This window comes from Musca vetustissima, unplaced genomic scaffold (genome assembly GCF_032173495.1).
Source record: "Musca vetustissima isolate MV318-11 ecotype Yass unplaced genomic scaffold, APGP_CSIRO_Mvet_v1 utg120653, whole genome shotgun sequence".
NCBI lineage: Eukaryota > Metazoa > Arthropoda > Insecta > Diptera > Muscidae > Musca > Musca vetustissima.
In genome coordinates, this window is record NW_026885306.1 from 38,927 (window position 1) to 64,822 (window position 25,896).

General features: G+C 35.8%; 1 protein-coding gene across 1 annotated transcript; it reads right to left on the reverse strand.

Moving 5' to 3' along the window:
* Positions 1-7,896: 7,896 nt before the first annotated feature.
* Positions 7,897-16,705, reverse strand: LOC133332488 (mucin-2-like; the record flags this gene model as incomplete). The annotated part of the gene is made up of 2 exons (XM_061540889.1): positions 15,667-16,705; positions 7,897-7,935 (listed from the first exon to the last, which is right to left on the reverse strand). Coding segments are annotated over exons 1-2 (1,078 nt in total), but the record flags the coding sequence as incomplete, so codon positions are not given.
* Positions 16,706-25,896: the final 9,191 nt, after the last annotated feature.

The window sequence follows — 25,896 nt, forward strand, 5'->3', positions numbered from 1 at the left end:
TATTTTTCGAAGAACAGCCTTAGACGTAAATATTTTAAGAATAATTTGACGTGGTCCGTCAGAGCGAAATGTGTGGTTTTTTTAACGACAATCTGATCCATATTCATGAAATACTTAAGAATATTTTTAAAGACTTTCTTATGCTCTATAGGACTCATTGGCGATGGTTCAATGATTATTTTCTAAAGACGTATCAGAGCCTTAGTCGTGCATTTTCTCAGAAAGTGCATTAGAGTCCAAGGCTTGGACTTTTTAAGAATATTTTCTGATGGAGTACCAGAGTTTGTGGCATGGATTTTTTAAGAGTACTTTCTGATGGAGTACCAGAGTTTGTGGCATGGATTTTTTAAGAGTACTTTCTGATGGAGTACCAGAGTTTTATGGGATTTTTTAAGAATATTTTCAAAAGAATTATCAGAGCCGTAGGAGTGGATTTTTAAGAATGCTTTCTGGAAAAGACCAGAGCAGTAGAAGAATATTTTTGGAAGAATTAGCAGAGCCTTAAGCGTGGATTTTATAAGATAATGTCCTAAGATGTAGTTGCAGTAGTTAATTTTTTTCACAATTGTATCTTACTCATAGAATCTTAAAAAAGTATTTCTGAAGGAGTATCCGGGCCTTGTGCGTGATTGCTTTGGTGTGGATTAAAAAAAAATATTTCATGAAGAACAAAATCCACGCAATTTCTAAAGGATTATCACAACCTTTGGCGGGGAATTTTAAAGATTATTTTTCAGTGGGAGTATGTGGGAATGTTTAAGAATATTTTCAAAAGGAGCAGCAGAGCCGTGGATATTTTAAGAATATTTACCAAAGGAGTATTAGAGCTTGAGACGCGGATAGTTTAAGAATATTTACCAAAGGAGTATTAGAGCTTAAGGCGCGGATATTTTAAGAATATTTTCTCCAGGATGGTCAGAGCCTTAGGCGTGGATTTTCTTAAAATTTTTTTCTCGAGGACAGTCAGAACTTTAGGCGTGGATTTTCTGAAAAAAATTGCTCAAGGACAGTCAGAGCCTTAGGCGTGGATTTAAAACAAAAATGCTTAAAGACAGTCAGAGCCTTAGGCGTGGATTTTCTTAAAAAAATTTTGCTCAAGGACAGTCAGAGCCTTAGGCGAGGATTTTCTTAAAAAAAGTGCTCAAGAACAGTCAGAGCCTTAGGCGTGGATTTTCTTAAAAAAATTTGCTCAAGGACAATCAGAGCCTTAGGCGTGGTTTTTCTTAAAAAAAATTTGCTCAAGGACAGTCAGAGCCTTAGGCCTGGATTTTCTTAAAAAAATTTGCTCAAGGACAGTCAGAGTCTTAGGCGTGATTTTTTTAAAAATACTTAATGAAAGACTTCAGAGCCTTAGGCGTGGATTTTCTTAAAAAATTTTTGCTCAAGGACAGTCAGAGCCTTAGGCGTGGATTTTCTTAAAAAAAAATTTGCTCAAGAACAGTCAGAGCCTTAGGCGTGATTTTTTTAAATACTTGATGAAAGACTTCAGAGCCTTAGGCTTGGATTTTCTTAAAAAAATTTGCTCAAGGACAGTCAGAGCATTAGGCGTGATTTTTTTTAATAATTGATGAAATAATTCAGAGCCTTAGACGTGGGTTTTCTTAAAAAAAATTGCTCAAGGACAGTCAGAGCCTTAGGCGTGGATTTTCTTAAAAAAAATTGCTCAAGGACAGTCAGAGCCTTAGGCGTGGATTTTCTTAAAAAAATTTGCTCAAGGACAGTCAGAGCCTTAGGCGTGGATTTTCTTAAAAAAAATTGCTCAAGGGCAGTCAGAGCCTTAGGCGTGGATTTTCTTACAAAAATTTGCTCAAGGGCAGTCAGAGCCTTAGGCGTGATTTTTTTAAATACTTGATGAAAGACTTCAGAGCCTTAGGCGTGGATTTTCTTAAAAAAATTGCTCAAGGACAGTCAGAGCCTTAGGCGTGAATTTGTTTTAAAATACTTGATGAAGGACTTCAGAGCCTTGGGCGTGATTTTTTTAAAAATACTTGATGAAGGACTTCAGAGCCTTAGGCTTGATTTTTTTTTTAAATACTTGATGAACGACTTCAGAGTCTTAGGCGTGATTTTTTTTAAAAATACTTGATGAAGGACTTCAGAGCCTTAGGCTTGAATTTTTTTTAAATACTTGATGAACGACTTCAGAGTCTTAGGCGTGATTTTTTTTAAATACTTGATGAAGGACTTCAGAGCTTTAGGCGTAAATCTTTGTCGTGGATTTTTTTTATAAAGAACTTCAGAGCCTTAGGCGTACATCTTTGTCGTGGATTTTTTTTTATAAAGAACTTCAGAGTCTTTGTCGTGGATTTTTAAGTACAGTTTTTGAAGGAGTATCAGAGCCTGAGGCGTGGATTTTTAAGAATATATTTAGGGACTATCGGTATCTTAGGGACAGGTTTACATTATTTTTTGAAATACCATTTGAGCCTTACTTATCAGATATCTAGGCATTTTTTGAAGAATATTTTTGACGTGCTAGAGCGTGGAATTTTTTGAATTATCCAGACTCTATGCGTGATAATTCTAAATATATTTTTCAAAGGACTAACAGGGATCTAAACGTGAATTCCTGAAATATGTTTTTAAAAGATCCATGAGGTCTCTAAGCCAGAATATTTAAATATATTTTTATTTATATTTCAAAGACCAATCAGGAGTAAATTTTTAAATATAATTTTTAAATGACCATCAGGACTCTAAGCGGCGATTTTGAAATACTGAAATACTGTGGATTTTTAAATATATTTTTTTAAATGAACATCAGGACTCTAAGCGTGGATTTTTAGATATATTTTTTCTAAAGGAACATCAGGACTATAAGTGTGGATTTTTAGATATATATTTTTTAAAGGAACATCAGGACTCTAAGCGTGGATTTTTAGATATATATTTTTTTAAAGGAACATCAGGACTCTAAGCGTGGATTTGCAGATATATATTTTTTAAAGGATTATCAGGACTCTAAGCGTGGATTTTAGATATATATTTTTTAAAAGGAACATCAGGACTCTAAGCGTGGATTTTTAGATGTATATATTTTTTAAAGGGATATCAGAACTCTAAGGGTGTATTTTTAGATATATATTTTTTTAAAGGAACATCAGGACTCTAAGCGTGGATTTTTAGATATATATTTTTTTAAATGAACATCAGGACTCTAAGCGTGGATTTTTAGATATATATATTTTTTAATGAACATCAGGACTCTAAGCGTGGATTTTTAGATATATATTTTCAAAACCACATCATATATTTATATATTTTTTCGAAAGGGCCATTAGAAATCGAAGCAGAGATTTTTAAATACTCTAAGCGTGTGTTTTAATTATCAAGGGACCATCAGGACTCTAAGCGAAGATTTTTTAGTACTCTAAGTGTGGGTTTGTAAATATATTTTTAAAAGGACCATTTACTTGCTGAAAACAGACTCTAACCGCGAAATATTAATGGACTATTCGACTTCTAAGCGGGGAGTTTAAATATGTTATTCTAAGGACTCTCAGATCTATAATCGTGATTCTTAAATGGACTCTTAGAGGACTAAGAGTCTACGGTGGCTTTTTTAAATTGAATAAGTCGAATAGTCCATTAAAAACCCGCGGTAGCCTAGACCAGATCTATAATCGTTAATGGGCTCCTAAACCTCTATTAGTGGAATGAATGAACTATCAAGGCGTGCGCGTGTTTTAAATATGCAGACCTCTACGCATAGATTTTTTATTTGAATCTTAAAGCTCTATGCTGGTGGTTTTAATGGATTATCCGAACTCTAAAGTTATCATTCCCAGCAAAGGTTATTCTGAGCCCCATTTTCATATCATCGAGGTTTCATATCCGATCGATGGTATTAAAGTGCATAGACGAATTCTCGCTCGGCATCAGAACATTACATAATGGATGCCACACAACTTTATACCATTAGCTTTGAAAAAACAAACTTTGCAAATCGCATTTATTTACCACCCCGAACACCTTTCACTCTCCCACGTGATTGATGCCAGTCACAACGTTTAACCACCAAAATCAAATTTTAAATAACTCAACAGCAGCAGAGCAAATAACTCTTCAAGCTATTGTCGTCAACCTTCAGCTGAAATCACGGCAAAAATAAACTCATGGCTATTTAAAATTCAAAATCGTGTCAAAAGCTATGACACTTTGGAGCAACTGAAATGGTAACCAAAACGAAATGCCATTAACGTGCAAACATCACTTGTTGTTGTTGTTGGCGATGTTGTTGTAGTTATCGTGGTCGTTGTCGGAAAGCACCATAGAAGCTTATCAAATAGTACGGGTATGCCAAGGACAATTTTGTCGGTGGTTGTATGTCGTTTTGTGTGTGTGTGAAAACGAAATCAATGAATAACTATGTAGAACTATGACTCCAGCAACAACAACAACACCGACGACGACGATTCAACTATACAAAAACATTTTGACAAGCTTAGTGACTTAACTACCACTAACTATGCAAGTGAGTGAGGAGTCAGTGAGTGACTGGATGTTTGACTACTGAATGGTTAGCTTGTTTAGTTGGTAGTTAGGTTCTATGCTTGACTACCTTCGACTCGATGTGAAGTGACAAAATGCCATAACAGGCCATCAACAACGATAAAAGGACACATTGCTGCTGTTGGTGATGTTCGCGTGGAAAAAAATGAATAGGGAATAGTGAAACAGGAATCGCCTCAGTGAAGGTGTATATGGAAAGGAAATCTGTAAATAAGTGTGAGACCAATTTGACAAACAGTGAAGTTTTCGGTTAATGGGAAATGGTCATACGCCATTTCATCGTATTGGCTTATTATATAGTTATTTAGATGCTACACACCATAGATACAATTCTGACGGTGGCGAAATAAAGTTTCTGAATTGGTCAAAATCCATATAATATATATTTCAGAAGACCCTTTGAAGGACCTTTGAAAAAATATTCTTAAAAAAATCCTCGTCTATGGATGGTCTATGAAACAATATTAATTAAAATTGTTAAAAAAATTAAAGAATCTCGCCTTAGGAGGCGAACAAATTTTATTTAAAAATTCACGCCGTACGTGGTCCTTGAAAAAATGTTCCTTAAAAAGTTCACGCCTTACGTGGTTCCCGAAAAAAAATATTCTTTAAAAATTCACGCCGTATAGTGATTTTTATGAACCATTTACAATAAGTCGGACGAAAATATATATGGGAGCTATATCTAAACCTGAACCGATTTTCACGAAAATTAACACACATCATTCTAAACTAAATCCAGTTCGCTATGCCAAATTTCGTCCAAATCGAAAGATATAGAGCGACTTTATTACACAATTTAACATGGACAGACAGATGGACAGGCGGACATATTCTCAAAAGGAACCATATGTCTTTCTCGTTTATCGAAAAGTTCTTCTTTTGCTTTTATCTATAACATCTCTTCTGGAAGTGTTGTCAAGTCACAAAATATTCTGAAGGTGTCTTAAGGATTTTCAGTCAAGACCTCCTGACGGTATTCTGTACACAGTAGATCGCCATCGGTATTTCTATACTTGTGAACCAAAACCTGTAATGGGTGTTCTACCACCTATAGAACACCGTGGTGGGTTCTGTTCATTGAAATTATTTTGAGGTCATTCCACATATGGAATACCTTTTTATGATATACCAAACTACACACCTTGAGGGCTTTAAATCTGTGGTAGTTTTCTTGAGTATGATTTTCTATCAACAGAAGACTTTATAAACATATAAAGGTTGATCTAATATGGTAAACAATCTACAGAAGACTTATTGCGTGTATTCCATTTTAAGAACGACCCAAGCTTAGGAGATTTTATTTCTCGAATAGGTCTTTAGTAACTCGTATCTATGGAAACCTACCCTCTTTAGGAACTTTGAAGTGCTTTTGAGGTTCTTCTCTATGCGGTACAAATCAGATCATAAAGACGACTTCTTAAGGACATTTTGTCAATAACCTGTTGAAGATATTCTGCGCATATTTGAGAGAGAGAGAGAGAGAGATTTCTTCTGAGAGATAGAACAGCTTGATGGTATTCTACTGATAATAAAAAAAAACTTTTTGAGATTTTATAGATGATCGACCTCGTAGTGGTCTGATGGTGTTATATCTGTAGATGATCTCTTGATTGTCATCTTTTACCTACAGAAAACTTTATATGAATGTAAAGACCCTGTCATTTTGGATCATCTTAAGGAAACCACCTAATCCCGTTAATAAGCATGTCAGTAAAGGCACCTTAACTTTCACCCATTTATATAGAATATTTTTCTCCCTCAGAGCTTCTTTAATTCGTCTGTAAAAAGTCTTTCCTTCTCCATTCTATAAAGACTTTCTAAAGTTCGTATATAAAGACTCTGCCAAGCTATTAAATTGAACAGCCCTCGTATGTCCACCCTTTTCCTTGTCAATGGCGTAACAACTTGGGCAACAAATGCTTCCATTCAAATGTATTCGCATTTGCATAAAACATCAAATATTTCTACATGAAAAAAATACAGACTCCTAAAACCTGATCTCAACACCCACCCACATCATTGAAAAGACTTAACGAAGACATTTTTGCCAAACAAGATGAGATACGCAAACGCATCGATGACAGATATATTTTATCGTTTATCATTTTTTCTTCCTCCCAACCATGGCATAACAATATCGACAACTTCATACCGAATGGACAAACATGCAATAGATTCCCTATATCCTGTGTACCGATTGATTGAGAGTTAGAGTAGGTAACAAAAAAAAAACGTCCACAATGTTGTAGATGTTTTAGGCTCAACTGGAACAGAGAGGCAGAGAGAGAGAGAGAGAGAGAGAGAGAGAGAAATTGCCAATTGTTGGCAGTTTGTCACAATGACACAAGATGACAACATGATTAATGACAACCAACGGGATGGCTGGTTGTAGTCCAGTGAAATCCATGTTGTGGTCGGAAGAAAGGCACAACATACACGCAGCATAACAAAAAATGGGAAGGGATTTTTAACAGTTTTGTCCAACAAATGTTGGAACTGATTTGTTTTTTTTTTATGGATGTGTATGGATGAGTGTGTGTGTCTGTGCAAATGCATTTGAAGGTTGCTCCTTGGTTTGTTTTTTTTCTGATGATTTGACAACAATGTCCGACACCTAAAGGATGTCTCTCATGCGACATGGATGGGTTCGGTGGGTTTTTTGCCAATTGAACATATACCAAGTGTCAATAAAATTGACAGATCGTTTGCGTCAAACACATAACAAAGTATTGTTGATGAAATGATTGAGACCTCCAACAATAATGGGAAATGTGTTTCCACATTTTGGTGGATGAGGTAATTTATAATAAAAAAATACATATATATATATATATATACATATATATAAATAGGTCTGACATATCCCAAAAAGGTCTTCACTTAAATCAAACTTATTCGTTTCGTCCATATATTTTATAGGGAGTCTTCATAGACAAGACGAAGAGAGAGGAGAAGATGAGTCGCGGATAGTCTTCATAGGCAAGCCCGAAAGAGTCTTTATAAACGAGGGTGTATAGCCTTCATAAATTAGCACGACGGAGTCTTTATAGACGAACCGGAGGGATTATTTATAGAGGGACCGGAAATACCTAAATGGTTAATTTATAGATAAGTTGGAGCCAGTATTTTTAGACAAGGCGGAGTAAGTCTTTAGAGACGACCTAAGGGGAATTTTTATAGACAAGTCTGTGAGAGTCTGAGGCAGCCGGAAAATACACCATAATAATTTACTTTAAAAATATTATTTTTAGATGATCAAGTCATCTTCGATTTTATATTTTTCGTTTTTCGTCAATTTAGTCTTGACTTTCAGGGCCATAAGGGGTCCATGCCTTGAGGTCAAATTTAATATTAAAAATTTTTTAATAGAAGTTAACTTACTTGCCAGAGTAGCGTCATAATAAAAGTTAGTGTTCTTACCTGTAAGGAAAAGAAAAAAAGATAAAAATCAAAATTAGTATCAATCTACTTCAAAATGTATATACTATAGTCGAATATCGTGGGAGGGATTTCTTTTTATATTCTTCACCACACTGTGGCACAGGGTATTATGTTTTTGTGCATATGTTTGTGACAGGCAAATGGAAACGAGATAGACACATGGATGGGTTGGGAACATACATAAAATCACTTTCTGAGTCGATTATGCATGTCCGTCCGTCTGTCCATAAACAAAAAAGGACAGGTCGCATTTATGATCCGAATTGGATGACATTTGGCACAGCTTATTTATTTGGCTTAGGCCAAACGATCTATATTGAAATTGGGAAAAATCGGTTCAGATATAGATATAGCTCCCATATATATATATATATATATATATTCGTTGGATTTTATGTAAATGGTGTACCAAAGCCCCTGTATATCCATCGATTTGCACGAAATTTGGCATAGCGTACTGAATTAAGCACAGAATGATGTGTGTTAAGTTGCGTGAAAATCCGTTCAGATTTAGATATAGTTCCCATATATGTTTTCGTCCGATTTAATGTAAATGGTGTACCAAACCCCCTATATATCTTTCGATTTGCACGAAATTTTGCATAGCGTACTGAATTAAGTTTACAATGATGTGTGTTAAGTTTCGTGAAAATCGGTTCGGATTTAGATATAGCCCCAATATATGCTTTCGTCCGATTTAATGTAAATGGTGTACCAAAGCCCCTGTATATCCTTCGATTTGCACGAAATTTGGCACAGCGTACTGAATTAAGTCTAGAATGATGTGTGTTAAGTTTCGTGAAAATCGCTTCAGATTTAGATATAGCTCCCATGTATATTTTAGTCCGATTTTATGTAAATGGTGTACCAAAGCCCCTAAATATTTTTCGATTTGCACGAAATTTAGCATAGCCAACTGAATTAAGCCTAGAATGATGTGTGTTAAGTTTCGTAAAAATTGGTTCAAATTTAGATATAGCTCACATGTCTATTTTCGTCCGATTTTATATAAATGGTGTACCAAAGTCCCTATATATCTTATTGGTTCAGATTTAAATATAGCTCCCATGTCTATTTTCGTCCGATTTTATGTAAATGGTGTGTGTGTGAAGTTTCATGGAAATCGGTCAGATTTAGATACAGCTCCTATATATATTTTCCTCCGATTTTAAGTAAATGATGCTCCAAGGACACAAAATATTGCCGATATGCACAAAACGTGCTGAAATTAGTATAATCGGTTTAGATATAGTTTAAATTATTAGTATTATCCGATTTTAAGTAAATTGTGCCCCAAACTCCTCATTTTTGTCGATGTGGTGAAGGGTATCATTTAGTCGGCCTCGTGCGACCTTACTATAAAAAAAAGAATTTGTATCATAAAACAAAAAAGAAAATGTATAATTTTCGTTATTTATAAAAATTATGTATTCAGCTCGTCTATAGAAGACTGCCTGCCCTTTAGATCTTCTATAGAAGATTCCCTGCGCTTTATCTTGTCTATGGAAGAATCCCTGCTTCACATCGTGCATGGAGACTCCATCGTCTATGAAAAATCTCTTCAGTTCTTCTATAGAAAATTTCCTGCCCTTCAGCTCGGCTCCCTTCAGTCATCTATAGATGAACTGCCCTTCAACTCGCCTATAGAAGACTCCCTGCCTTTCAGCTGGTTTTTAGAATACTTCGTGCCCTTCAGTTCGCGTATTAAAGTCTACTAGACCTTCAGCTCGTCTATAAAAGTCTATCAGCCCCTTAAGCTCGTTTTTTGGAATATTCTCTGCCTTCAGTTCGTCTATAAAAGACTCACTACCAGAGATGGTCCGTCAGAAACTGTGACGTAAATGACATACATTTCCGACGTATAATACATACGTCAGAAACGTCGGAAACCTACACAAAATCATTAGGTTTTTGACAAATGGCTATTTCCATTAATCAATTTGGAAATAACGTACGGTTTACTCAAATCCAAATAAATTTTCAAATTGTTTTTCTCCAAAAAGTTTAGAATTTTTTATCAGTTCTAATAAGGAATGTGTAAAAATAATATATATTCATAAAAATAAATGTATTTGGTAATAATATTCAAATAAATGACGTTTACAACATTTACTACATTTCATACAGGTATATGACGTTTTCGACGTTCACACCTTTTTGACGTCACACGGACCATCCCTGCTCACTACCCGTCTGCTCGTCTTCAGTTCGCCTTTAGATGCCTATCAACCCTTCAGCTCTCCTATAGAAACTCTCTGCCATTCATATTGCCTACGGAAGACTCCCTACATTCACTTCGTCTATAGAAGACTCTTTGCCAGTCAGTTCGTCTACAGAAGTCTCCCTGTCCCTACCCTGTCACGTCTACAAAAGGCACCTTACCCTACAGCATGTCTACAGAAGACTCCCTGCCTTTTAAAACGTATATAGAAGACTCTCTTCTTCAGCTCGTACATAGAGATTCTCCTATGTTCCATGCAGCCGTTCGTCTATAGATGACTGGCTTCAGCTCGTTCATAAAAGTCTGACTTCAGCTCATCTACAAAAGACTTTTTTTAGATCGTCTATAGAGACTGCCTTCACCTCATCTGTGGAGACTCCTCTTAGCTCTTCTATAAAAACTTCTTTCAGTTCGTTTATAGATAATGCTCCCTCCTCTCATCTAAAAATACCCCTACCATTTAGTCTACTAATTCAGCCTCTTTATCCCTGTCACATGAAATCTTACGCACGATTTCTCTTTTTTCTCCCTTTTTTATGATCGTTCCTTTTTTGCAGAAAGTGTTTATGTTTTTTTTTTCTTTCTTCTGTTCACTTTGAGCGCCGCCACAATATCCCGAATAGCTATGATGGTATGCTGGGTGCTTGGGCGTATTGTCTTGTCTTGTGCGTATCGTTGCTGTTCGTTTGGTCATAGCGTGACAAATTATTTATGATCACGACAAACAATGTGAATGTAGTTCTCTCGTTTGAACAACATAATAAAGTATCTCCAATCACCTTGTCCGATGCACAGAAAAAAAGCAGCAACAACAACAAAAAATATACACACAAATGTGCGAACAATTTGGGGCTGTCAAGCATATGGTGAATTTTGGGGCTAAATACACTGAGAGAAATTTTATGTGAAATATTTATTTGATCGATATCAATGGGGAAAATGGGGTTTCAAGGTTTTTGACGAACACAGTTTTTTTTTTCAGATCCTGTGCTTTTATAAAACGCTGGTTTTTAGTTCTGATAAATAAATTTTATATTAAGAAATATTATGACAAATATTTTATATTTTTAATCGATTATAAATTTAGAACAAAAAAATGATATTGCTACAATGTTTATTTTGTGCGCCTTAAGTCCCTATCAAAGTCCAATTTTGTATTAAGCCACAACAACAATAACAACATTGTGTAAAAAAATTGCGGTTTTGTGGTTTCTAGATTCTGAATAAAGAACACCCAGTGAAGTGAGTATAAATAAAAAATATATTTCCAATCCTGAAGTGTGAATTTAAACACTTGATGATAATTTAAAAATTACACATAGAATGTTTGTCATTCTGAAGTGGGATTATAGGGGTGGGGGGTTTCCTGTAAAAAATATGAAAATAAATACAAATGGATGGGTGGGAATCTAACAGGGAGTCCTTCTAGATGTTGCGGAGGATGTCTACATGAGGTATAGGGAATATTTTTACTTGAGATTCAGGGTGTTTTTAATGGAGTGAGATTTATGCCTTTCATGTTGGCTATAGACGATTCCTTGCTTTTCAGATTGGTATATAGAAGACTCAACGCCATTCAACTCGTCTTTAAAAGACACCCGCCACAGTTTGTGTATAGACGAACCCCCCTCAGTTCGTCTATACATCCAGTGCTTCCGTTTACTTCTTTCTGCTCTTCAGACTGCCCTCGGATTGTCTATAAAAGACTATAGCTCCTCTATTCTATATCTCTCCACCGAGTCTATAAAATACACCATTTATCCCAACTATTAAAGTTCGTCTAATAGCTTAGACTTAGTTCAGGTCCTTTATAAGTTTCTAATCGTCTGTAGAAATTATCTGAAGCAGTGTGTCTGTTAGGCGAGCGGGTAGGAACTTTAAACATGAGTTGAAGGATATCTTTATAGACGAGTCCTTCTTTAGACAAACTGACGGACAGGCGAGCTTAAGGGCAGTGAGTCTTCTATAGAAGAGCTAAAGGGCAGAGAGTCTTCTATAGCCGATCTAAACAGCAAGGCGTCTTTCCGAGGAGAGCTGAGAGGCAGAGAGTCTTTATAGCTAAAACTTGGTGTTTTCTATACGTGAGCTGACTCTGGTAGTCTCTACTGACCAGCTTCCTTCCTTATGGAGATATGTTATAGATGAACTAAAGCACATGGGGTAATTTTTAGGTACCCGGAAAAACGAAGACTTTATAGACAAGCTGAAGGCCTCCAGATCGACCCAATGAGGACTGATGAAGCGGAGGGATAGAATCTTAATAGAACTGAATAGAGGGTGTCTACATTTCCCATCAATGGTCTCATTCAATCTAACCTCTACAAAATGGACTATATCGCCTAGACCAGTTGAAGCACCACAAAATAACTACAATAAAACCACTATTCATGAAGGAAGGACACGAGGTCAGTATAGGTGACCTGACTTATAGACTTCCTTATTGAGATCTGCTATAGAGGAGCTGAAGCACATGCGGTATTTTTAGGTACACGGAAGGACAAATTCTTTATAGACAAGCTGAAAGCCGAGTACATTGTGTCCTCAAGCCAGCTCGACCCAATAAGGACTGATGATTTGGAGGGACAGAATCTTAATAGAGCTGAATACAGGCTGTCGTCTGTAGACAAACGGAAATCCAGTCGATCTGAAGGGCATTATTAGTCTTTATAGATAAGTTAAAACCATCGAAACCATTTTCTGAAAATCTTAATTACACTTCCCATCCCTGGTCTCTTTCAATCTAACCTCTACAAAATGTACCATATCGCCTAGACCACTTGAAGCACCACAAAATAGCAACAACAGCACCACTATTCATGTCACTGTCTCTATAGGAAAAACTCTAACCATGGCCAGTGACAGCGGGCAACAAATAATGTCATTATAAACGAAAAATGAGAGTGAGACGACAGGGCGCCCGCCAGAAAAAAAAAACGCTGTGACAAATTTATTATAATATTGACATGTGACATGAGTAGGGTTGCGTTTTGTCCGTTTTGGCAATTTTTTTTTAAATATTTCATATTTTTTGTTCTGCTTTGGCATTTCGCAGCATTACTTTACGTTTCTATTGTTGTTGTTGTCTCTTGACGCCTCACAAAATATTTCAACAATTTATCATTTGACCATAAATTCGCTGAGAATGTTGTCAGGCTGTTAATGTTCAGATTGCTGTTGTTGTTATTGTTGTAGATGAATTGTTGTCCATGTCAGTTTGTTGTTCTATGGAAGTGTGCCCTCCACATAGTTAACATATACGAGTAGATATTTGTCTTTTATTTATTTATATTTTCAAATCTCCTGTCAAGTGGGTGACAGGTAAAAAGTAAACAGCATACGACGATACTTGTTCGGTTCTCTTCTGAGTGAAGGGGAGGAGGACGAGATGGTGTTGGAGGAGATAGGTGGTATTTGTTGAAACCTAATTGAATACCAGCAACTGTGTGGAATGCTGCTGAATGTTGGAAGCATTATGTCAATACTTTTATTTCTTTTTAATGTGACATTTATGTTGATGTTTATTTTTATTTTCTGTTTCTTACAGTTTTTAGTTTCAATTAAAATGTCACAAGGGAATTTTATTCAATTTTCTTGGAAAATAAGATGGCGAGATTTTAGTTTACTGTATTTGGGGAGTCTTCTATAGATGGGTTAGAGGGTACGGAATCTTTATAAGGGAGCTGAAGGGAAAATGGTATTCTTTAGACAAGCTGAAGTTCAGGGAGTCTTCTGAAGGACTGTGAATCTTCCGTAGACTAGTTTAAGACCAGTGAGTCGAGCTGAAGGGCAGGGAATCTTCTAGAAGACGACCTGAAGGGGAAATGGTAATCTATAGACGAGTTGAAGGACAGTTCAAGGCAAGTGATTCTTCTATTGACGAGCTAAGTGCAGGGAATCGTCTATATTTGACCTGATGGGCAAACGGTATGCTATAGCCGAATACCTGAATGACAGGGAGTATCTATATATGAACTGTAGGATAGTGAATCTTCTCTTATATATATGAGCTAAAGTGCGGGGAGTCTTCTGTAGACGAGCTTAAGGGCAGGGAGTCTTTTATATGCGATCCGAAGTGTAAGAAAGTTGTCTTTAGACGAGTTGAAGTCTTCTATATACGATCTGAACTAGAGAGTATTTTATAGATCTGAAGTAGATAGTCCCTATAGAAGACTGAGGGATGGAAATCTGTTATGGACGAACTGAAGGGCAGGCATTCTTCTATAGACGAGCTGAAGGACAGGGAGTCCTTCATAGATGAGCTGAATGACAAAGAACCTTCTATTGGCGAGCTGATGGACAGGGAGTCTTCTACAGAAGAGCTGAGGGGCAGGGAGACTTCTATAGACGAGCTAAAGGGCAGGGAGTCTTCTATAGACGAGTTGAAGGGCAGGGAGTCTTCTATAGACGAGTTGAAGGGCAGGGAGTCTTTTGTAGAAGAGCTGAAGGGCAGGGAGTCTTCTGTAGAAAATCTGAAGGACAGCGGAAAAGCAGGAAGTCTATACAGAACAGCCGAAAGGCAGTGAGTATTCTATAAACGAGGTGAAGAGCAGGGTGTCTTCTATAGACGAGCTGAAGAGCAGGGAGTCTTTATAGACGAGCTGATGGCCAAGATGTGGCCTATAGGTGAGCTGAAGAGCAGGGAGTTTTCTATAGACAACCTTAAGGGCAGGAAGTCTTCTACAGGCCGTCTGAGGGCAGAAAGTCCACTACAGAAGTGAAGGCAAGCAGTCTTCTTTACATGAACTGAAGAGCAGGAAGCTAATTGTAGGGCAGGGAGTCTCTTGTAGACGCTCTGCTCCATTGAAGAGATGAAAGGTGGGGTGTCCTCTGGCAACAATCTTCTATGGAAGTAGTGATGTTAATGGAGAGCAGTACAGAAAAGTCTATATAATAAAATATGTCCTGGTACAGGGCTTGTATAAATTATGGGATATCTGAAGGGGGGTTATTTGAGGGAGATTTTTTTTTGACTACAAAACGGTAGGACTTTTATTCATAGAACTCCCATTTAAGTGGTCTGATAAGAAAACTTTTATGGATCTTCCGATGGTGGGATGCGTCCTACCATATAAGGGATACTGTATCCAGGAATTCTGTTGCTAGAAGGATTGAAGAATCGTTTATATTATGGCAGATAGATTTTCTGGAGATTTTGGCTATGTAAACGGAGTGGTGTGGTTCTGAGAACAGGCTAAATGAACTGGAAGGAATCCGGAAATTTATAGGTATACTGATGATAGAAGTTCTATTAGATGAGGTATTCTACTAATTTGACTTCTATTGATATTAGGATCTTCTGTGGGTCCTCTTCTGTGGGAACGAGACTATAGTGCTATAGTTTTCAATATAAAACCTTAGTGGCCCTACCGATAGGGAATCAATTCGGGTTCGGAATCTTATTAAATTTGTATTACTATCTATCACATAAAAACCCGAAATTTTATAATTATTCTTATGAAATGAAAAAAGGCATTCACATTAAAATTTACCTCGACCCAATATTTGTGCGGCATAGAGAATATCACGAAAATGATGCGCCTGCTGGTGTAACAACGAAAAGGATTCAGCCAAATTAGCCGCCATAGCTGCGGCACCTAGACCACCCACCAGGGGTGGTAATGTTGTGGCGGCAGCAGCAGGTGGTGGTGGTAATGCCGGGGTTGGCTGCTGCTGTTGTTGGGATGCCGGCGGTGCTGCCGTTGCTGATAATGCGCTTGGTGCTGTTGGCAATGCCAGCGGCTGTATGGCTGGTGGCGCCAATGCCAAAAGTGAGGCTGTCGCTGCGGCAACTGATGCTGCTGACGATGAGGAGGATGTGGATGATGATGACGGCGCTGGGGGAATATTACTGCTAGGCATTAGGCCAAGTGTTGACTGTGGTGGTTGAGGTTGTGGTTGGGCTGGTATGGTGACACGTGATGTTGTCAAACCACCGCTAACGGCAGTTGCATTGGAGGGTAGAAGGCTTCGACTAGTTTTCGGCGATGCCATTGTGGGCGAAGACAGTGAGGCCATGTGATGATGATGTTGCAGCAATTGCTGCTGATACAAAGGGGAGGTGGTGGCGGTGGTTAAAAGATGTGGAGTTGGCGTTTGTTGTTGGTGTTGTTGTTGCAATAACTGATAATGATGCACCTGATTATGATGGTGTTGGGGTTCTGTCGGAGACATTGCCAAACCCGAATCGGATGACACAGTTTCACAAATACTGCTTGTTGTACTGCCAACACTCGAACACCGTTGGGGATTTTGCAGCGAGGGCTGTAACAAATGTTGACACAATGCAGGGCTGGGTATTACCGTGGTTAACGGTAATGTTGGTAGTACACCTGTTGGTGTTGCTGTTGTTGTTGTTGTTGTTACTATTGTGGTTGCAGGTATTGTGTTACTGGGCGCTGTTGTTGTCGTTGCGGTACGCATTGATTTTATCATATCGGTGGTGTTGATGGCCAATGAGGTGCAAGCTTCATCGACTACCATCAAACCATTTGCTGGACTGGACTTTGGTATATTTTTCAGGGATTTCATTGCAGGGTTGTCTAATGGAACTGGCGTTGTTGTTAATAATAATTTATTGTTAATTGTTTTTGGTTGACAATGTTCGCAGTTTGGCATATTTCGCAAAAATGGGTTGGGGTTGGTGGGGGGAATGCTTGCGAATTCTGCCAATAACAAGAATAACGAAATTTCTTTTCTTGAGCACCGACTGAAAACTCGTCCTGCTGTCGGTATTTTTCTCTATTGCTGTGGTTGTTGATTTAATGTTAACAATTTTAATGTTTGATTGAGTTTTGTTTTTGTATAATAAAATATAGATTTGTAATTGTTTTTGTTGTTGTTGATTTTTTGGTTTTATAACAAGGAAGTATTGTTTTAAGGCATCTTAGTTTAATAATGATTTTTATTTATTTTTTTATTAAAGTTTTTTGTTTTTTTATTGTTGTTTTTATATTTGGCCACAATATTTTGATTATTTTGTTGTTGTTGTTGTTGTTGTTTGTTGTATACTTGTTTTCACATATATGTTTGTTTTTGTCTTGTTCTTTGTTGCTGTAAATAATAAAATTTTAAATAAAAGTTGTTGACTGGCACTTTGCAGCCATAACGTTGACACATGAATTTACAATGGATTGAAATCGGTTTAAAGTATTCAGAACTATTTTTATTAAAATTTGACTTCGTATGACTTTTTTATACCCTACACAACTATGTTGTCAGGGTATTATAGCTTTGTGCAGCCCCAAGAGTTTAAGACGCCGTGAAATATTGATCTTATACCCACCATTAAGTATACCGATCGTCTTATCTCGATTAGCTGAGTCGATCTAGACACGTGTGTTCGTCCGTCCGGCTGTCTATTGTAATTTTTAAACACGATGGACCAATCTTCACGAAATTTTGCATGTAGGAAGGGTTTTGGCCAATGAAGACCCCTATTGTTTTTGGTAAAGATCGGTTCATATTTAAGTGATGGACCAAATATTTAATTTTTGTCGGTTTTTCTGGTCGCTCTAGAGGCCGCAAATATGACCCGAACATCGCGAAATTTTACATGGAGAAAAGGATTGCGCCAGAGAATATGCATGCCTGCTTTGATAATGATCTGTCATTATTTAGCGAGTCAAATGGACCCTGACTTTTGTGTGAAAAAGACAAAATTTGTATTCTATGGCGTATATATTTACTCGTGAAGCATATAGACCCGCGAAGTTGATAGTGTATCCAAGAGGAATGGTTGTCCTTCAAAATGACTCCAATTACGTTGCCGTATGTACTCGGATGTGGGAGTTACACACAAATATTTACAGGTGCTTACGTATTCAGATATTATTTAGTAAACCATTACCTCATTAGAGGGCGGAAATATAGCGATGATCCCCTTAAAATTTTCCATGAAGTTCCAATTATGGTCAAAGACAACGCCTATAATTTCAATGATGATCTGATTAAAATTTTGGTATGAAGTGGACCAAAATCTTAATTTTTTGTGTGTTTTCCAGTCGAATGTAGGCGAACATCTCAACACAACCCACCGTGAAGGGAATCGGAATTAAAATCCGAGTTTCGTGGTAGTTGTGTAGGGTATCGTATGGTCGGCCTCGTCCGACTATACTGCTCCGCTCACTGGTTTTAATTTAAAATAATAATTGATCATGCGTATGAGTAACGTCATTACGTATACGAACCAATGCACACGTATGAGTTACGTCATTACTGATACTTTACAAAATTAAATTATTTTACAAACGCAAATTTGGTGCTATAAGTAGGCTTTCAGAGTGTGGATTGTTTAATTTTGCAATATATGACCATAATTCCATGAAATAGAAAAGTTATCTTAGAAATTTGAGAAAAATGATTAGATTATTACTATTTCCGCCAATATTTAGAGAGGGTTTTAGTAGAGATGCCGGTGGTTCTGCCGCTGCTGATAATGTACTTGGTGTTGTTGGAAATGCCAGCGGCGGTATGGCTAGTGACGCCAATGCCAAAAGTGAGGCTGTCGCTGCTGATGAGGAGGGTGATGACGTATGAATAACGTCATTACTAATACGTCACAAAATTCAATTATTTTCAAAACGCAAATTTCGGGGCTACAAACAGTCTTTTGGACGTGGGTTTTTCAGTTTTGGACATATGATCAAAGAAATAGAATTTTTATTTTAAAATTTTGAGAAAAATTATTAAAAAGCTACTTGAGCCTATTCGGCCAATACTTTGGGAGGTTCGGTGAGTTACATAAAAAAATTGCTTCGTGTTGTCTACAGATGATATGATGCAGGAAGTCTTCTGTAGATGAATTGAAGCAGATAGTCCTCTATAGAAAAGCAGATGCATATTGCATGCACATTGCTTATATCTAAAACGTTGTGGGGGTCTTGAGGTGTTTATATGTGAATGTGATTTCATAGTTCGATTTTACATATTGTCTGATATAATGGAAATAAAGGCTTTCTTGACACTTTCTAAAGATAGGCTTCTTTTTAGGATCTCAGAAGACCGCTACTTGGGAAATGGATCCCAAATTTAATTATACATATTAAGAGGACATGGGGGTATTTGAAGTTTGCAATTACCTTTGTAATTCATCGAAATACTCAATCTTGTCGTATGAAACCCTATAAAGAATATATTTTGCTGATCATGTCTGTCTGTCTCTTGTAATAATACTATTTTCCGAAATACTGGAGATAAAGTGCAAATTTTGAATATACTTGTCCTTTGCTTGCAGGTAGATCGTGTTTGTGGATGGAATATATCGGCCCACGTCCACATATTTTTTCAACCGAATTTCTGCTATTTGGTATATTGGGCCTTTATTGGGTAGAAAATCTTCCCATCAGATTTTTTGGGAGTTTGGGTACATTTTCAAACAAATTGGCTGGATTTTAATCTTTTGGATTCCCTCTTAGTAAATCTTCCTATCAAAAGTAACTGCTCTCGCCATTATTGCCCTTAAAAGGAGGTAGATTGGTAATGACAATGGCGGGGGGGATAATATCCAGTTTAAGGTTTCAGCTAATCTTGAAGAAAATAACTATATCGAATTTGACTTTTTTAAGCGACAACACCGTTTCGAGGGGGCGTATGATTCATATCGCAACCCATACGCCATTATTAAATTTTCCTTTCTTTACGCAATATTATGAATGCCAGAGCGGATACGTGTTGACATAAATTATACGTCACATAGCATCCAGTTTAGAACACGGTTCAAAAAACTTGTAGTTAAAAAAGGTTTTGTTTCATTTTTTGCTGTTATTTTCAATGTCACGAAAAAAAAACAATGAATATTTCATGCAAGTGATGACTGGCATTTATCACATTTTATTTCACAAATTCACACATGGTCAATCCAAAAAAATAAATCTGAAAAAAAAACACCACAGACATAAAAACTCAAACCGACATTCAAAACGCCAACCAAAGGTTATTTGATTGTCCGAACATATCTCTTAGTTCCTCTCGAGTTTTTTCGGCTTTTTATTTTGGTTAAGGTGAGAGGAAAGTTGAATGCACAAATATTTCCTAATCCAAGATTTTTTACGGTTGGGTGTTTTTGTTAAGCTTTTTTCTGTTGCTGGCTGTTATCAAGGAAACACCAGTTAACAAAAATGTTGAAATAAAAATCCACAAAACTGTTGTAAACAATGGGGAAATTTTGTTTTTACTAGTTTTGTTTTTTTTGTTATTCCAGCCTAAATGAAAGTTAGAAAAAATTCTGTCTGGGTTATTGTTGGTTTTCGTTTGTGTGGATGCATTGTTGGATTTTATTGTTGTTACAGATGTGTAGGTTTTTGAGAGTTATTTTTGTATGGAAATATTTGAAAGGAATACAGATGTGGTTAAAAAATGTCTAGTCTAATGCTTAATATTTATTAAAGAGGGGTTGTGTCAATTAAAAATTCGGGCGCAGTAAAAATATCTAAAATCGATCGGGACCATTAGAAATGTTTTATCAAATTTCCTAAGAAGTTTTGAACATCTGAGAGAACGAAATACCAAATTACAGACACATTGGTTGGAAAATTTCGTTTAGGGATCTTCAAATATCGCTAATGTTGTGGAACCTTTTTAGAACATTTTCTGGGAATAAGTTTTTTTAACCCCCATAAAATATCCGCTTGACACCAACGTCTCATACCTTATACCTATTTTTGTAATATATTCATATATTAAAATATAAAATTCTGACAAATTGTCACATACCTGTAGTATGTACATATACAACAATATAAATGCCATACATTTTTATTTACTCTCCAGGCCACAAATTCTATTTGCATAGTTTCATACGCTTTGATATTTTATTCAAAATAATATGTACGTATGCTTGTGTATTCGCTCAAATTCGCTTATTCACCACATGCGGTTCCAGAGAAAAAAGTAATCTTTTTCAAATAAAATATTTTGCTTTATTTGCAAATAAACCAAAAACAAAAGAGAAAGATTTGGGGGAGTGCAAGAGAGCATCTAAATGTAGCAACTGAACATCAGAATTGAAATATAAATAAAGTAAATGTTTCTTTTGGTTTTTGTTATTGCTGTTATTGTTATTTACTACAAAAATAGTTATGACATAAAATAAATAATAATAAAATCTGTTAACCTAACACATGTCGTACTAGTATTTCCTTTATTGCCATTGAGTTTGTTTTTGTGTTATTTTCTTACATATCACCAGTTGTACCACATGTGGTGCAGTCTTGAAATCTGAATGAATATGTAATTGAATGTTAAGTGTCGATTTAAATTCATTTGACAATTTATTTAGATTTTTTAGTATATGTTTCTTTTTTAATAAAGTGTATAAAGAGGAAACAAATAAAAACTTCCACCGGATCGAATTTAATACACCCTCAACCATGAGGTTAATATTCAAAATACCGAAAATCGATCTGGAGTTTTAAATGGATGCTATGCCTTGGCATTTGTAGGAAGATTTGACATGCAATGATCACCTTAAATATCAAATGAATGTGGAACTGAACAGACACTGATGTTAAGATTGATAAATTTTATAGGATGATTTGCTACCCAATGAGAATTCAATATACTAAACCACATCCCAAAAATACCGAAACCTGGGGAGGCATGTTTATATCATGGGTATACTCAAAAGAGAACCAATATTAAAAATTGTGGATCCATGTTTTGAAAAAGGTCCCAAGTGAATCAATTTTATTTATTCCTGCATTTTTTTTAACACTAGAACGCCGAAGGCGGTCATTTTGACCGTTTTCCAATTTCAAGTACAAAAGCAACTGTGCATTTAATGACACTTTTATTTTAAATTTGGTGATTTTTTTATAATAAACGTAATTCTATGAGATACAAAAAGTCACCAAATTTTAAAAAAAAGTGTCATTAAATGCACAGTTGTTTTTTTACTTGAAATTGGAAAGCGGTCAAAATGACTGCCTTCGGCGTTCTAGTGTTAATATTCGATATTTTTTGCCAAATAAAATTGCCGTTTTTCGATTTGGGAAAACGAAAATCGGAAATTGTAATTGTATTATAACACCCCGAAATACTACATTGGGATATATTAATGTTCCATATAACTATACCTATTATCCGTTTTTTTTTTTGAAGGTGATAGCAATTTTACATTGTTGGTTAGAAATATTCAACCTGTACATTTTCCAGCCATGTAAATATCTTTGGTAAAAAATTATTAAATTATTTCAGTTTTTTTTTTATATAGCCCTCAAACAAATCCGATGGATTGCAAGCATTGAGTTTTGAAATTTTCCACATACATTGCCCAGGATGTTTGAAAATACCAAGACGACTTTAATTTAGAATTTCGGATTGTCATTGTGTAGCAAATCGTGCTAACAGGGTGTTTTTCAATTGGCAATATTTGATATTTTAAGTTTTTATTTGGTGTCAAGTCTTCATCTTGTAACTCTAATGATCGATTTTAGGTATGCTGAATGTCCAGGTCAAGATGAAGTGTATACAAATTTCGGCCCAGCTGAACTTTAAGACGTTCTTACTCGTGCCCAACTTCTTAATATCCAATGTGCAGCTTTGTGATTCGGAATCCGGAAACCCTAGTGCCACCGATTTTAGGAAACATCACTTCATGTTGGAGGGTATAAAAAGTTTGATCCAGCCAAATTTATTTGTTTTTTTAATGAACTAGACTAGATACCGAAGCTAAAAAGCGATGTCAATTGACTTCCAATGTAGCAAACGTAAAATGTCCAAATAACAAATATTTAAATTGCCTGTAATATAGTGCGTATGCGTGCTGTCGTCACTTATACGCCTATTAAATGCATATTCAATTACTATAATTCTTGTAAATGTGTATTCGTACCAGGACTAAAATATTGAATGGACGTTTCTACCGATTACTCTGTGCCTATATATGATATATTTGGTTTTTATTGGGTGTAACATTTTAACTATGGAATAGACCCTATATAAAAGTCTTGATCGATTTTAAGTATATTAAATGTCCAACTCATGTGGAGGGTATAGCATTTTCGGACGGAATGATCATAACGACATTCTTATCTGTGTATAGCCTTTTAATATCCAATATCCAGAATTTTGAGAATTGGAATCGGACAACCCTAGTCGCACCGATTTTAGACATTTTTAAGCATTATTTTATGTTGGAAGATAGAAATAGCTCCGCCCAGACGAAAATAAAAAAATAAATTTCCTTGTAATATAGTGCGTATGCGTGCTGTCGTCACATATACGCCTATTAAATAAAAATTAATTTATTAATATTTCTTGAAAAAGTGTATTCATACCAGGACGAAAATATTTAATGGAAATTTTTACCGATTACTCTGTTTATGACTCCCCGAAAATGTTATTGGCACCTTAAAACACCTTATATTTATAAAATAGACTAGTATGACTAAAATGTCCTTTCCTATATATCAATGAATTTACTATTACAAAAATTGAAGAAGTTTCGGATAAGCTGAAATAAATAAACTTTCCAAGCTGCGAATACCTACAACATTCCAGTTATAAGTATTTACAATACGTGTCCAGTTCAAATATGAAGCCAAATGGCTTGTAGTGCGTATACTTGTTGTCAGCACGTATACGTCTATTTTTTGTTTTATAAGAAACACCCATTTATCCAAAACAGGGAAGGAATTGTAAAGAAATTTTTAACAGAATTTGATGCAATACATGTTGTCTCCATAAAAACTGTTCGCATGGTTGATATGACAACGAATACTCCACAATTTTATTGCCGAAGAAAATGAACACAAGTATTTTGTGTCAATTTAAAATGACCCAAAAACCGCGAATTTTTGCATGGAGAAGGGGATCGGGCCAAAGAATAAGCATGCCTGTTTTGATAAAGATCGGTCAATATTTAGCGGGTCAAATGGACCCTGACTTTTGTGTGAAAAATGACAAAATTTGTATTCTATGGCGTATATATTTATCCCTGGAGGACCTAGACCCGAGAAGTTGATAGTATGTTCAAGAGGAGTGGTTGACCTTTAAATTGATAACAAACAATATGGTCGTATGTACTCAGATGTGGAAGTTACACTTAAATATTTACAGGTGCTTACGTATGCAGACATTATTTAGTAACCCATTACCACACTAGATGGCGGAAATATAGTGCTGATCGCTTTGAAATGTTCCATGAGATTCCAATTATGGTCAAGCATAATGCCTATCATTTTCGGTGATGGTCAGATAATAATTTTGGGATGAAGTGGACCGAAAACTTAACTTTTTGTGTTTTTTTTGTTATTCGATCTATAGGCCACAATTGAAAGCCCAACATCACAACATAACCTACGGTAAAGAGAATCTGGACAAGTACAGCCCTCGTCTACTCAATATTAGTAATATTTGTTGACCTTTAGTCGGGTGTCAAGAGGGTATTATATGGTCGGCCCCGTCCGACTATACTGCTCCGCTCACTGGTTTTAATTACAAATGCTGGGTAATAAAATACCTAAGCATAAAGAAAGTTTCTAAAAGTTAAAAAAAAATATTTAAAAAAAATGTTTTGGACACTTTGAAATCATTGTGAACAATAAAAAAAATATAATATTCGGCACATTGTTCCGTCTTTGGTGAAAGTTTTATTTTTTGCGACTCCAAATATATTTCTTACATATTTATTTTTTTCTTTTCATAAAAGAAAGCCATAGGAAGGAGAGCATTGACTGCCCACCACTGTTGTAAAATGACAAAAATTAAGCCGGTTTTCAACATCACAAAAAATGGGTTTAAATCCGGATTATGTTTGTTACATGATGACATAAAACAGACGGTGATGTTTTGATGTTCAAAAGTTAATGAGCATTAAAAAAAACAATTTGTTAAGATAGATAATCGGCTGGATGATTGTCTAGGCAGTTAATATATTTTAAATGTATGGTAAATTATGCTTAAAATATGTTATGTAGATTTTATTACGGAAAGTAAATATTGTGTCAAATTCAGATTCATAATTTACTTCTGTGTTTTTATTACGTGATAATAAAATTTAATTTCTATGAAGCTAATGCCTTATTTACATTTTGCTATTGGTGTTATACCATATTTGGCAATGTGACTTCTATTTTGGTTTAGAAAGTCAAAATTTGCACATTCGAAGTTGGAAATACTTGTTGTTAGTGTTCTGCTTATCTGTCTCCATTTAATGGGAACTTGTTAACAAAGATTTTTTTTGTCCGTTTGCCAAACATTGACGATAGTCATCTCTGCACAAATGACCATCCCACACGCAGACAATCTTTGGTGCGTTCAAACTGTTCATTTAATATGTATTTTCTGTCTGTCTGTCCGTTCGTCCGTCTGTCGGTTGGTCCCTTGATCAGAGCTTTGTGTAGATTTCAGTTAATCTCATTTGTATTGTTGCAATGTTGCTTTATTTTATTGTTTGGTAGTTTCTTTCATTATTTGGCTTCAGTCGTCAATCGCATTTTTTTGTTGCTGTCCGCCGTTTATGGCCATAATCGGCTTAACTAACTCAAAGCTTTTTGTTTGTATTGCAAAAGCCTTATATAATAATGCGATTGACAACAAAAATTAAATAAATTTAAATGAGCTTTTATTGCGAATTCATTTTAATTCAATTAAGAGAAGATTTTTATTTTGTATATTAAAAAAACGAGATTTTAATATTTGGAATTAATTGCGGAAGCGAAGTTGAAATAGTAATCGATCAGTTAATGTGTTTTTTGCGAACGGAACTATTGTGCGTATAA